The sequence below is a fragment of the Cyrtonyx montezumae genome, unplaced genomic scaffold (genome assembly GCF_038088225.1).
Source record: "Cyrtonyx montezumae isolate F1298 unplaced genomic scaffold, pur_monq_1.0 scaffold_3, whole genome shotgun sequence".
Taxonomy (NCBI): Eukaryota; Metazoa; Chordata; class Aves; order Galliformes; family Odontophoridae; genus Cyrtonyx; species Cyrtonyx montezumae.
Genome location: NW_027072034.1, coordinates 85,981,072 through 85,993,791, shown reverse-complemented (window position 1 = coordinate 85,993,791; position 12,720 = coordinate 85,981,072). Strand labels below are relative to the sequence as shown.

The following is a 12,720-nucleotide window of genomic DNA, read 5'->3' as shown; positions in this document are numbered from 1 at the left end:
CAAAAGACACTGAATTGCAGCAAAAATGAGAAGCTGAATCTGCAATTCTTTCTTCTCTAGTGTCATTTAATTTTCCCTTTCCCACCAATAAAATGTCAGAAATCAACAGTCAACTTCAGCAAAGCCAAACGGAAAGAGAAAGAACGGGCTGCAAAATCCTTAGAAGCTGCTTCAAGCAGACTGAGATACACCCAGCATCATCAGGAGACACCCTCTACAAACACACAAAGGGACCAGAGGTTTTTTGATGGACTTTTATTTAACATTCTCGAATGATTTTCTAATAAAATAAAATGCTCAAAATGTATAATATGTGCAGTACTCTGTAGGAGCCCCTGTGCCACTAAATAAGCACAGGAGCAGGGCAGTACAGGGAGTGGAAGGAGAAACTGCGCAGGGAGAGGGAACACCAACTGGCTGCCAGGGAGCTGGGCTCTGGCTGCCTCCTGCATTTGAGTGCCCAGCAGAGAAAGGCTGGTGGAGAGGGCACAAAGGAGGGGCAAGGACCGGGAGGGAGAAGTGAAACTGAAGCGGGCAATGGCTGCTGGCTCAAATACTTTCAGCAGCTCCAAAGCATCTGTGCTACCTGTCCCTTATTGCAGTGGTGGCTTTCATCTTGTCTTGGTATGTAATTCCCAGCCCTTTTGCAGATGCAGAGCTCCCACGGCCTTCTGAAATGCTCAGACCCTCCTCAGAGGTCTGCATGTGCCCATTTCTCTTCAGCACAGCACACAGAGGTTAATCCTCCCACGCAGACCAGGCCTGGTGCCCCTGCTCTTGTCAGCACTTGGTCTGCTGGGTTGTCTCTTTCTGGTTCTTTTCCATCTCCTTTGGCACAGTGACTGCAACCATCTGTTCCAGTGCTGGGAAGGAAGCTGGAAGGCGCACCTGAAAGGGAAGCATTAGGTGTTGGAGGATAGCAGATTGGCACAATCTGTTGCTTCCCCCTGCCGTGGAAGACAAGTCCTACCTACTGCTTTCCACTACAAGGTTCCCATTCCCTCCTAGGACCGGGATAGACATGCCCGTCTGACACATGCTCAATGCTGCCCTCTGTGTGATGCCATGGACAGAAGGGATAGCAAAGACAGGACGTAATTAAGAGTGAAAGCAAAGAATGACCTGGGCAATTGTCAGGTCACTGTCAGGCTCAATTATATGCCAGATTTTACAATAACTTTTCAGAGAAAGTAATTAAAGGCATGAAGGTTTGTGCGATATGAAATTAGATCCAATTAAAGACAGAACCCCTTCCATGTCTTGCTTTAACAAGTGACTTTCTAGACATTAGAAAAGAGGCAGATGTCATGATTCCTGGAGGTTATGAAGTGTATTGTGCCACTGGACCATAAATACAACTGGGAAATGAGGTCAGTAGAATGACATTGTGTGATCTCATCTAAAGGGAATTTTGCCATCAGGTTTCTACCAGGCTGTCTAGAAATAGTAAGCATTAGTCTTCAAAGATCAGCTGTGGCACCAGTCATTAATGGCACAGAGTGTGTGAAGTGCAGATGAGTGCAGTAGATAATGCAAAGCTGATGAGCCATGTTTGGAAGAAGAAAACGTCACCTAAGACCCAGATATTTTGGTAGAATGGAATAAGGAGATGAAAGATGGTGAGTAAAACAAAACAGTACCAACTGTACATTGGCAGGTTCAGATCAGAACAGGGATGCCTACTGTGTTGGCAAAAGCTAAGGAAGCAATATCTGTGAGCCTACAGTGTTTGACCAGTGCAAGAAGAACAAATGTAGTACTAGAGGATGCCAGAAAGGAGAGGAAGAAAAAGAGAAGGTTTATTTGTTCCTCCTTGTCTGCATTTTCACAAGAGATGAGCCCAACAGGGAGTCTGTGCAGAGTAAGGCCTGAGGACCATCAGTGGATCTCTGCTGCATCAGAAGTCATTTGTTTAATTCACAAAGCAAAGCCATGAGAGCATATACAAATGCTGTGAGGTGCTAATGTTCCGGCTGGATTAGAGCTGTTTAAGCTAACAAAACTGGATTTCTATATCTGATGTGGGTGTGGGTTTGATCACGTCATCCTACACCTGGGCTTGCACAGTCTGTAAAGTAACCCAGAAATCTACAGAAACTGCAGATTACTCCCTTGAATTTCTATTAGTGCTAATTAAGAACAGAGGATAAAGAACAAGTCGCAAGTGACTCTGGCAGTGCTCACAGTATTTTTTTAAAGCCCATCTTGCTTCTGTTCTGATGCTGCCTGTCGTCAGCTTCCAGTCACTGGGGTTTGCTGTGAATTTGTGTCACTACTGTCACATTCCTTCTCCAGCTCAGGGCAGGCTCAAGCCCCCTAGCCCCCTCACTGGGCTAAGTGACCCCTCCTGAGATCACTCTGAGCCCTGGCCCACCTCAGCACTGGAACGATATTTTTACTATGGGTCCTCTCCAGTAAGCAGTTACATCTCACACAGTGTTGTATATCCATGAGGGTTGCCCCTTGTCATCAAAGAGAAATACTAGTGGAAGAATTTGCCATGGAATTATTTTGAAAAGAAACTGTAAGAATGGTGCAGAGAAACAGTGTGATTTGTCTGCACAGTTTGTTTTCAGTGGCAAGCTGAGATACTGGAAGAAGCTGAGCAAACCAAGGGCAGTAACTTGCCGGAAGAGAACAGCAGAGGTGGGAGGGCTGAGCCAGCAGCAACAGACTGAGTTAAGATCAGCATCTGGGAACCAATAGGCATTTGTATGGAATGAGAGACTGTTATATCAAAGCATCCAGGAAAACGAGAGGAGACCTGCAGAAGCCTGGAGGTTCACCTGCCTCTATTGCAGTGTGGCTTGATCTCTGTTCGAGTAAACAAGGAGCTTTTCAGTCCTGGGCTGCAGTTGTCCCCCGGGAGTTCCTACTCCTCCTTGAAGGTTCCTGACCTGTACCCAGTCACCAAACAAACCCTGGGGCTGGTCAGACCTTCTGATATACAGGGTATGACTTTCATCCTTCAGCTTCTCTGTCCTGGAGACACTTCATTGATGGCTCTAGGGTACTCAGGGGAAGGTCAAATAAGGGGTGATGTACAGGAAAACTAATAGAAATGGCATGATGGACACTTACCCTTTTCTGCAGCCCCAGAGCCAGAATGCAGACCATAAGCAGGATGAAGAGGGTAAGCATGAGTCCAAATGTAACCTGGCCACTGAAGATGGTGGGAGAACTGGAGACCTGGGCACCTATGAGGAAAAGCACAGTTAGGAAGGAGAGGAAGGTTTATTTTGCACTGGAGCAAGGCTGAACTGCACAAAGAGAGGCAAAGTGGAAAAGTATGAAGGTAACTGGAAGGAGCAACAGGGAGAACTGATGAGAGCTAAGACAAGATGACAGCAAGATGGGATCCAGTCAAAGATGGGGTGAGACCTAGAGAAGTGACCAAGAGAACTGATGGTAAGAAGGGGCAGATTTCAGGCATACAGGAGAAAGTACCTGTGATCTGCAGTCCATATTCCACTGCTCCTAGTCTGCCTTCTGGGCCATATACACTGCATTCCCAGATGCCCACATCCTTTTGTGACACTTGGGGTATTTCCAAGTTAGGGCCAGTCTGAACTCTGTGGTCTTTCAGCTTGTGGGAGGTGGCCACAGTCAACTTTTTGTCAGCAGAGGCAGAACTGAGGTGCTTCCACTGGAAATATTCATGTCCCTGGGAATGTGTAAGACTGCAGATGAGCAGCAAATGAGATCCCTCTGAAACTGGTCCTTGGATGCTTGGGGTGACTACAGCAAAGGAAAAAGCTACTCTCAGGAGAGTCCACAGGCAAATCCACATCTTCTCCTAAACCTTCCTTTTTCTATTACACCTCTTCTCCATTACCTCCTCTGATATATTTTCTTTTGTTTCTTGGTCATTCAAAAAAACATAACTAAGTTGCCCAGGAAAATCTTTGCTTTAAGAAGAATCCAGTGCAGAGCAATGCCTCAAATAGAAACCTTATTTTTCACCCTAATGTGAAACCTACAAGCAAGAGCAACCTCCACTCACTGCATTGTTGCAAAGGGATCTTTATCAGAGTAGGACCCCCCAGGGATGATGAACCTCCATGTCTTTCTTCTCACCTGTTATCACTGCCAAGGTCATGTCCCTGCTGAGCATCTTGTTGCCAACAGTAATAGCACAGGAGTACCGCCCTGCATCACCCAGCCCCACTGTAGCGAGATGAAGGGGAAAGTGTCTGCTGCTCTGGTTCTGCAGGACGCTCCAGTTCTGCAAGCGTCCCCCTGCAAAGTGACTCCAGTGGGTTTTCACCACGTGGATCCCAAAGGTGCTGGGCAGGTGGTTCAGGGTGCATGGCAGGTCAGCTGCAGAGCCAGCTGCAGCGTAGGTCACAGGGTTGGTTGGGCCGTCAAAACCTGAGTGAGAGAGAGAGCAGTTTGGAGTGGTGGCTGGACAGAGCACCATCTGGGAAACGAGGACAGGATGAGAGCTGCAAAACTTTAGTTGCTGGGGTTGGTCAACTTAGGGATGCTGGAGTAGCAACTGAGCTCACCTAGAATTTGCAGGTTGTGCTTGACAGAAACAACCTCATTATCAGCATATCTGAGCTGGCAGCGCCAGGATCCTGAGTCACTCACAGTGGGCCGGAGGATGCAGAGAGTCCCATGCAAGGAGCAGAAGTCCCCAGAGGTGAGGACTGGGTGTGCATTGTGGAACCAGCATGTCTCCACCAGACTGGCCTGGTGGCTAGAGTTACAGCTCAGCAGAAGCGGCTCATTTTCTATCACAGGTCTGGGCGGACTGAGGGTTACTGTAACCAAAAAGAAAGGAGAAAGGTGAAGGCTAATCAGAAGAGGACCACAAAGCCATCCCTTTGTTCCCCTTCTGTCACAGGCAGCCCTCTCTCCAGAGCTGAGAGCAGAAGTCAGGAAGCTGAGGGCTTTCAGGGGGCTGCTGCTGGTACTCAACACTCTGTGCCGAACAGCTTCCTAAAATAAAGGTTCACCAGGATTTCCATCTTCTCCTACCTGTAACTACCCTGAGCTCCACCTGGCAGCTCCGGATCTCTGTGTTGTAGGTCACCTGTGCCTTGTACAGACCCGCATCATCGCTCCTGACGGGGTTGATACGCAGGGAGAAATTGCCATTGCGTAAGGCAGAGTCCAGGACCGACACCCGTGGCCTCATGGGCAGAGCCATCTTCCGTAGGCCTGTGTACTCCACCTCCAGCACCACATGCAGCTCGTGGGGGGCACTGGGACAGGGACAAGGAGCATTAGTTTGCCGGGAGCAAAGGTCAGGTCAAGGGCTGAAGCAGGAGAGAGGATGTGGGGAAGCAGAAAGGGGCTCAGAAAGCCCACTCTCCTCCCACTCCTCCCACTCTCCACTAGAAGACAGAAGTGGTTTTTCCTTGGCCTACCTTGCCCCGTGCCGCTTCCAGAGCACAGATGTCCTGTCCAACAGCTGTTTCCCACTCTTCCCATACTTCCTGGGGCTCAAATAGCAGGGCAGCAGAGCTGAACTCCCCTCTCTGGCCCACACCTTCTGCCCTCTGTTTTCCACCTCTGCTGCTCCCTGTAGGATGTTGCCTGCCATAATAAAATGGAGGGCTGAGCCAAGGGTGGAGATCACAAAGTAGAGGGTGAAATCTAGCCACCTACATTGAGGATGAAGAGCTTAAATAATGCGGAGGGGACAGACAGCCAGACCCAGCTCACCCAGCTCACCCATCTCTTCTCTGCCCTCCCTGTGCTCAGTCCCTCTTACCGTTGAAAGCCAGCAGAGTGAAGAATAGCATCGGGGACGCCAGTTTCATGGCGGCCTTCAGGAGAGGTGAGACTGGGTCTGCACTCACTGGGGTCCAAAGCTTTCAGAGATCAGCAAAAATAAGGCACAGGCAAGCAGGTGTTGGAGTAGGTGGGTGAGCCAAGTGAAGGCCAGCTGTACTGGCTTGCATTCGTGCTCACTCTCTCTTTTTGATCAAAGCATCTCTCTCTACACCCTTATATTGTAGGTGGACAGCTAATTTCCCCTAATATCACTAAGAAGATGCGTCATGACCAAGAAACCAGTGTAGGGCTGAGGCACGTGAGGGCAGAGCAGAAGCCAATGAGAGAGAGGAGGGAGGGACCAGATGCACTGCTCTAAGCATCTTTTAGTGGAAATTCTTTGGGTAGCTGTTGTTTTTCTTACAAGTTTTGCTTCTACACAGACAGTGGAAAAAGTATAGAAGACACTTCCCAGCAAGTGCTCTTTGTGTTTTTCTTTCATCTCTTGCCTTTTTTGGTTTGTTCTTTCCACCTCTCACAGCTTATTTCTAATTGTTTCAGGACTTTTCAGAATGTGTAATTTTTTTTCCTTTTTTTTTTTTCTGCTGGTTTCCCCCTTCCCTATCCTCTTTTATCCCTCAGTGTATTGATTTCCAGGCTTTTTTTTTTTTTTCCATTGGTCAGTTTGAAGGCAGCATGAGAAAAGGGTCTGTGGTGAGTTACATGTCCTCAGGGGCAGTCTGTGAGCAAGCTGAGGTGGTCCGAGATAAGACAAGGTCATGCATGTGGAAGTGACAGTAGTGGAGGTGCCTGGAGAAGTGACCAGCACTGAGAAGAAGGGGGCTGCGCACTGTGGCACTGTGTGGAGAAGACATCCTTTTCCAGAACAGCTGGGGAAAATCCACCTGAGTTGATGCACTGAGGGGACCTGGTCTGGCTCCCTTCTAGCTCCCATGCTGGGTGAGCATATTTCCACTCAAGTACCTCACCCCTGGCCCCCTTTTACCTCAGAGAATCCCCACTGTCATGGCTCACACTTTCCAGCAGCCCACTGGCTCTGACTCTTTCAGGCTTAATCACCCTTCTGTGTGAGGTGACAGACACCTGAGTCCCTCAGCTGGGTGGGCTGGGGCTTTTCCTGGAGCTAGAGAAAGGGAGGTGATGTGGGGTGGCTGCCTCACTGCCAAGGGATCCTTGCTTCCTCTCTAGATTTTCTCAGCCAGGTGGTGCAGGTGAAGGATAGAAGAGACCAAGCAGTGTGGATCACTGAAGCAGTGATGTGTTGTGGTGACAGCTCCCAACTCTGCTATCTCACACAGCTCTTCTGTCCTCTGAGGAATGCAATCAGAGTATGGGAACTAAGCGCAACCTTGTGATCCTTGGGGAAGAATTTGCAGTCCTTCATGCCCTCCATGTTACACAGCACACGGGATTGCATGGGAGAGGAGGGGAGGAGAGAAGCTGGGAGATAATCTGTGAAGGTTGGGGGGAAGTGTGTTTTCCTCCTGCTTGAGAAAAACAGTTTGTGGTGTCCAAGCAGAAAGCAACAACATCTCTTTCCCCCAAGTCAGCAGTGTGAGGATGGTGTGAATGTGTGGGTGAGGATGAGAGCATGTGGGGAGATAGAACTATGATGGGGCCACACGTGCAGCTCCGCAGCCCAGTGCCTCCTGATGCCCTTGCCTGAATGCCCCTGGGAGTGTTGAGCTCCCTGCTCACCCTTTGACCACCCTACTTTTCACTCCTAAATGCTGCTTCCTGATACTGTTCCCACCAATCCCACAAAATACCCTCAGCTGAAGCCATGCCTGTGCTCCAATAAGTGCTTCTTTCTGGCAGGAACCAGCAAAGCATGCTGGTGCTGCTGCTGCTTCCCTATGGGCAGCCACGAGAGCTGATGGAAAGCCCTGGAAATGGCAGCAACTGTCTGGCACTGGAGGGGGGCATTATTATGCTGAGCAGGCATGTTGTGAAATGAAGGTTTTGGAGGCACTGTTTTACTCATCATCAGACTATCTTCAACAAAGACATGGGTGACGTTTCTCCCTAGCAACACATTTTAAATGCTGACTTGACTCCCTTGAGTGGCATTTTCGTCATCTCCCAGAACAAGACCTCACAGCAGAAATGACAATGACTGGAGCCAGGTCAGCACAGGAGCACCTTCTGAGGACTGCCTGCATTGATGCCCTACGACCTGACCAGCAAAGGAGCCGATGGAGGAGGGTGTGGGAAGCCCGCAGGAATGAGAGTTGTGACTGGGGCAGCCCAAAATATGGGGCACAGAAGTACAACTCACTAAATAGTCCTTTGTCTGCCTTAGGCATTAACTGGCTTCTGGGCTTACCCACAGACACCTTACACACAGCCTTAATACATTGCTTTTCTTTGTCTCACTTGCTATATTGCATGGATGCAAACTGCCTGTACCAAGTAAAATAAGAATAGAAAACACTATTCTGCAGTATCATTGACTTAGTCTTGCTGAAGGAATTTTCCGTTGCATTTCCAGATTTCTGTGACAGCATGTTTTTCTCTGAGCGATTCCACTTTCACATTTTGGTCCCCATAGCACCAAGTCTGATGCTAGTCACAATTTTCTGCTTTGTGCTGGCTTTCTGAGGTGAACTGTAGTTTATCTACAATATTTAATTGACCTAAGACATCGTGTTGTGACTTGATGACTGGGTCATCAGTAGCACGACTGGAGATCAGACAGTCTGAGTGTTCATCAAAGGAGCTCATCCTGATTACTGTCTGCCCACAGCTGAAGCAAACACATTGATCAGGATGAGGACCCTCAATAATAAGAGATAACCAACACCTTTGTGTGAAGAAGGGCAGATCAGGCAGAGCTCATGATGTGAGCGAAGACTGTCAGGTAGGTTGGTGAACAACCTAAACAGCCAGGCAGTCACCTGGACAGGCTGGGATTAAGACTGGGAGACTTCTGGCCCTAAGGTAGAGGCATGCAAAGCAGCATACCTTTCCTTAAAAGGCTATGATGATTTCTACCAAGGTGCCAACCCTCAGCTCCATCCTGGACACGAAACTGCTTAGCTTCCCTGTGTGCAATGTTGGATACTAAACATAGCTTCCTTTCTCCAGTAGTAGTATCTGGCCAGCATTAACTGTGAAGTATATAAACCTGTTCTCTTTCTAAAGACCTCCAGATCCCTTCTGGAGGAAAGATGGGATGCTGCTGTATCATTTTTGGAGATCCACAGCTACATGTAGAGATGATAATGAGTACCAGTATCTTGGCCAATGTCTAGTTAAGGGATATTTTTTGATGCCACAGGATGTGGTTTTGCAAAACAGGGGGTGATGGGGTCATCTACAAAACTCCCTCCAGCAATCTAGGTTACATTTTGACTCATTTTTTATTGTGAAGTTCATACTTTGCTTTTAGTCCAGCAGAAGAAAATGCTAGCCTCCCAAACATCCCAAGGCTGCAGTGAGTTTTCTTAGTACAAAAATGTATCCCAGTGAGTGCAAGGAATGGGAAATATGAGGACAAAGCTTCCTGCAGCCACCTGTGTGGTCCTTGGGCTGAAAAGCCCAGTGTTGACAGCAAGAGCTGGGTGATAGAAGAGTGGTGATGGTCCCTCGGGTGCCAAGGAAAGAGGTTGGTCCAGACATGCCAGGCACAGATCCTCATTGTTGCTATTTCTTTCAACTGGCAATACAGTAAGTATCCACCCTCAAAGAAGATCATCTACAGAAGGATGTGCCTGCTGCTTATGGGGCTCAAATCCTCTTTCTATCTCACTCTTGGCAGCAGTACGAGTCTCTGACACGGAAGAGGCAGCTTGAACATATCTCACATCCTTTGTGATGAGCACTGCACAGGGCAGAGGGGATGTCTGGCTCTAGGATTAGTCACATGTGTGCTGAGCAACTGTGAAAAAGTAGATTTAGTCCTTGTGCTTTGCTTCCACAGAACATTATAGGAGGAGAACATGATCCTGAAGCTTATGGTACAATGGAACTCTGGAAGCTACAAGCAAATTCCACTTATTCATAAAGAACATACTTTTGTTTGTTTGTTTTCTTAGGAGGAAAGCTAGCTATGAAATAAAAGAAGATGGGGAACTAAAAGAACATGTGAATTTATGAAAAATAATTTGGGGCGGAATGCAATTCCTGGAAAGTTTCATGTGGATGATAGTACATCAAACAGGAGGAGAGCAGTGCCTCAGAATACTGATAAAAAGAATAAAGTCTTTGGTTTGGTGGCCTCCAATCATTTTGCTTTGAACAGTGCTAGGGAGAGAGATGGTGCATTTTTAAACTGAAAGATGAAAGGAAAGATAGCATCACCTGTTTCTGTAACACCACATACATGCTGGATTAACATGATAGTGTGATTCACTGAAATTAAGAGTGTGGTGGCAGCTGAGCTGGTTTTTCCATTTATTCTCTATTTGGCATCTGATGACAATTAACCACCTGCATTGTCTTGTAAGATTACTTCTACTAGCTCAGTCAGAAAAAAAATAAAAAGGCAAAATCAAGCAAATCCATTTGTTAGTCACAAAATCATCGAAGGATTCACATGGGAAGGGACCTCTCTGGGTGTCTCCACTCCATCCCTCTGCTCCCAGAAGGTAATTCCAAAATTAAATCAGGTTGCACACGGCCTTGCCAGGAAAAACCTGAACATTTCCAAGCACAAGGATTCTCCAGCATCTCTGAGAGCCTGTTCCACTGCTGAAATGTGAGAGAAGTGTGTCTGTTGCAAACTGTGCTTGCTGTCTCCTGTGCATTCCTCTGTGCCCATGTGAGAAGGCTCAGGCAGTGTCTTCTCACTAACCCCCTTTGGGTAGTAGCAGGCAACAGTTAACAAAAATGGCCTTCTCTTCCCCAGGCTAAACAAACACCCCCTGTTATATCTTCTATCCCACCACAACCTTAGGGCCCTTTGCTGAACTTTCTCCAGGGTGTCAGCATCTCACAGAGCTGTGTTTGTGGCTTTTCATATGTCATGAAGATGAGATTCATCGGTGCTCACTGTATTCTTGCTGATAAGCTCTAGTACATGGCTAGCCTTCTTTACTGCAAAGACACAGAGGTACCAGTCTCATAGTGCAGGAAGATGACTGGCAATCATTATGGCTTGTACAACAGCTTCTGTTGATGTTAGAGCTTGCTCTCTTTTGTTCTCAAAGGAGTCTGGGACCAGAGAGACTGAAGCTAAGTATCTATGTAAATAAGCTTTAAAATCCACAAAAATTTCTCATGTTACAATGAGGTCTGGGAGAAATCCAGGTTCTCAAGATGTAGTTTCACAAAGTAACTGTTAGGAAGTTCTGCCAGGAGTCAGTCACTGACATGCAAAGAAGGTCCACAAGGAACACATGGATTTAAGCTTAGTTTGTGGGGGATTGTGTTGTTACCATTTTTACACGTTCTAGGAAGTTTTTCTTTGTAGATGTCAGCTCCAGTTCTCTAGGACGTGAATGGTCCAAGCTGAGCATCACTCACACATTCTCTGCCTGTTTTTTCTCAGAAGGACACAAAAGACCGAAGAAGCTAATCTAGCTGTACAGCCTGTGTGAGAGCATAAGAGAAAGCAGCTAATGCTTTTGTGTTGTCTGTAAATTCTTCATATCCTTTGTTGATGAAATGAAAGTGTTAAGAATCTAGACTAACCTTCCAGGCTGCTATGTTATTTGTTCAAATCCATCTGTTTTCTGATGTCCACGACTGTCTTGTGGTGCCAAAATGTGGTAGGAGAGCTTCACAGCTCTGCAGGTGTGACTGTCTCTCCTGGCATGGTTAATGAGAAGCATATTTGGTGAGGTTAATGAGAAGCAACTACATCCTTGGACTCTTGGTAAAATCAGACTTATCATTAAAACAAAAATTGTATGTCTGGAACAAAGTATGTGGATCACATTTACAGATGAAGATACTGGGAAGAAGAACTCTGGGAAGCAAAGCTCCAGGAAGGGAAGCACATGATAGGGGATCTCAAAGAGCAAACAGATTGGTTTACCTTTCTACAGCGTGAGTTACTGGAATACGTTCACGATGAAAATGGAGAGGGATTTAGAAAATTAATACAAAATAAAACCTGACTTGAGGACCAAGAGTCTTGTTACAATATAAAACCTGTCTTGAGGACTAGAGATCTTGCTTTCAGATGTAGAGGACTTGAGGAGTTTGATCTACTTTACCCAGTCCAAAAGAAGTTCCAGTGAGCTCAGGCAAGTTAAGTGCAAACAAAAGAAACTTATCTTACATATTGTAAAGATGATAAAATTTGTATCAGAGAATAATGTGGAGGCCAGGAGTATGAATGAGTTCAAACAGGGACTTAAGTAAATTGTGAGGGATCAATTTCTCACTGGCTTTTGAATATGGTGGCCTGAGTATGACTGCCAGCTCAGGATGTCCTTAGCCCTAGCCTATAGGAGATCCCTATATATGCCTTTTCTCTCTTTGCCTCTCCTTCAGGACTGTATATTGCTCGTGGGTGTAGCAGAGCACTAGGCCGATCAGATACAACCATTCTCATGCTCTTAAATCTGCAATCTATCTTTCTTATTTCTCCCCCATGAGGAGAACATGTGAAAAACAGGCAGGCTCTTTATTCTGATAGATGAGAGTAAAGACAACCAGAGGTTCAAAATTAAAAGCAAAATCTGTCTGGAAATGAGATACATGTTTATTTACAGCAAGGCTCTGATATAGGAATAACTCTTCTGGTGCCCTCTTCTCCACCTGCAGACTGTTGATGTGGAAAATGGTTGATGGCATCCTCTTGCTCAGCTGTACGGTATGGGGCTCTCTGCAGGAATGAGGAAGCCAGACAAACTGATCACCATCACAAGAATAAAACACTATCTATTCATGTTTCTCCAGACTTTACTAACAGCCAGCACTTGTGGTTTTCTCTGACATTGCATGTAGGCACATTTTAAGACTCAGAACAGAGAGCTACCTAGTCTTCCTCCATCAGGAAACTCCAGCACAGGGCTGGGAAACTGC

The 12,720-nt window shown here is 46.7% G+C and overlaps 1 protein-coding gene across 1 annotated transcript; it reads right to left on the bottom strand.

Annotated features, from left to right (window-relative positions):
- Positions 1-247: 247 nt before the first annotated feature.
- Positions 248-6,018, bottom strand: LAG3 (lymphocyte activating 3). The gene is made up of 8 exons (XM_065742214.1): positions 5,723-6,018; positions 5,376-5,544; positions 4,984-5,210; positions 4,509-4,766; positions 4,078-4,371; positions 3,448-3,738; positions 3,082-3,197; positions 248-888 (listed from the first exon to the last, which is right to left on the bottom strand). Exons 1-8 carry the CDS (start codon positions 5,769-5,771, stop codon positions 781-783), a joined length of 1,512 nt encoding a protein of 503 aa, XP_065598286.1. The 5' UTR covers positions 5,772-6,018; the 3' UTR covers positions 248-780.
- Positions 6,019-12,720: the final 6,702 nt, after the last annotated feature.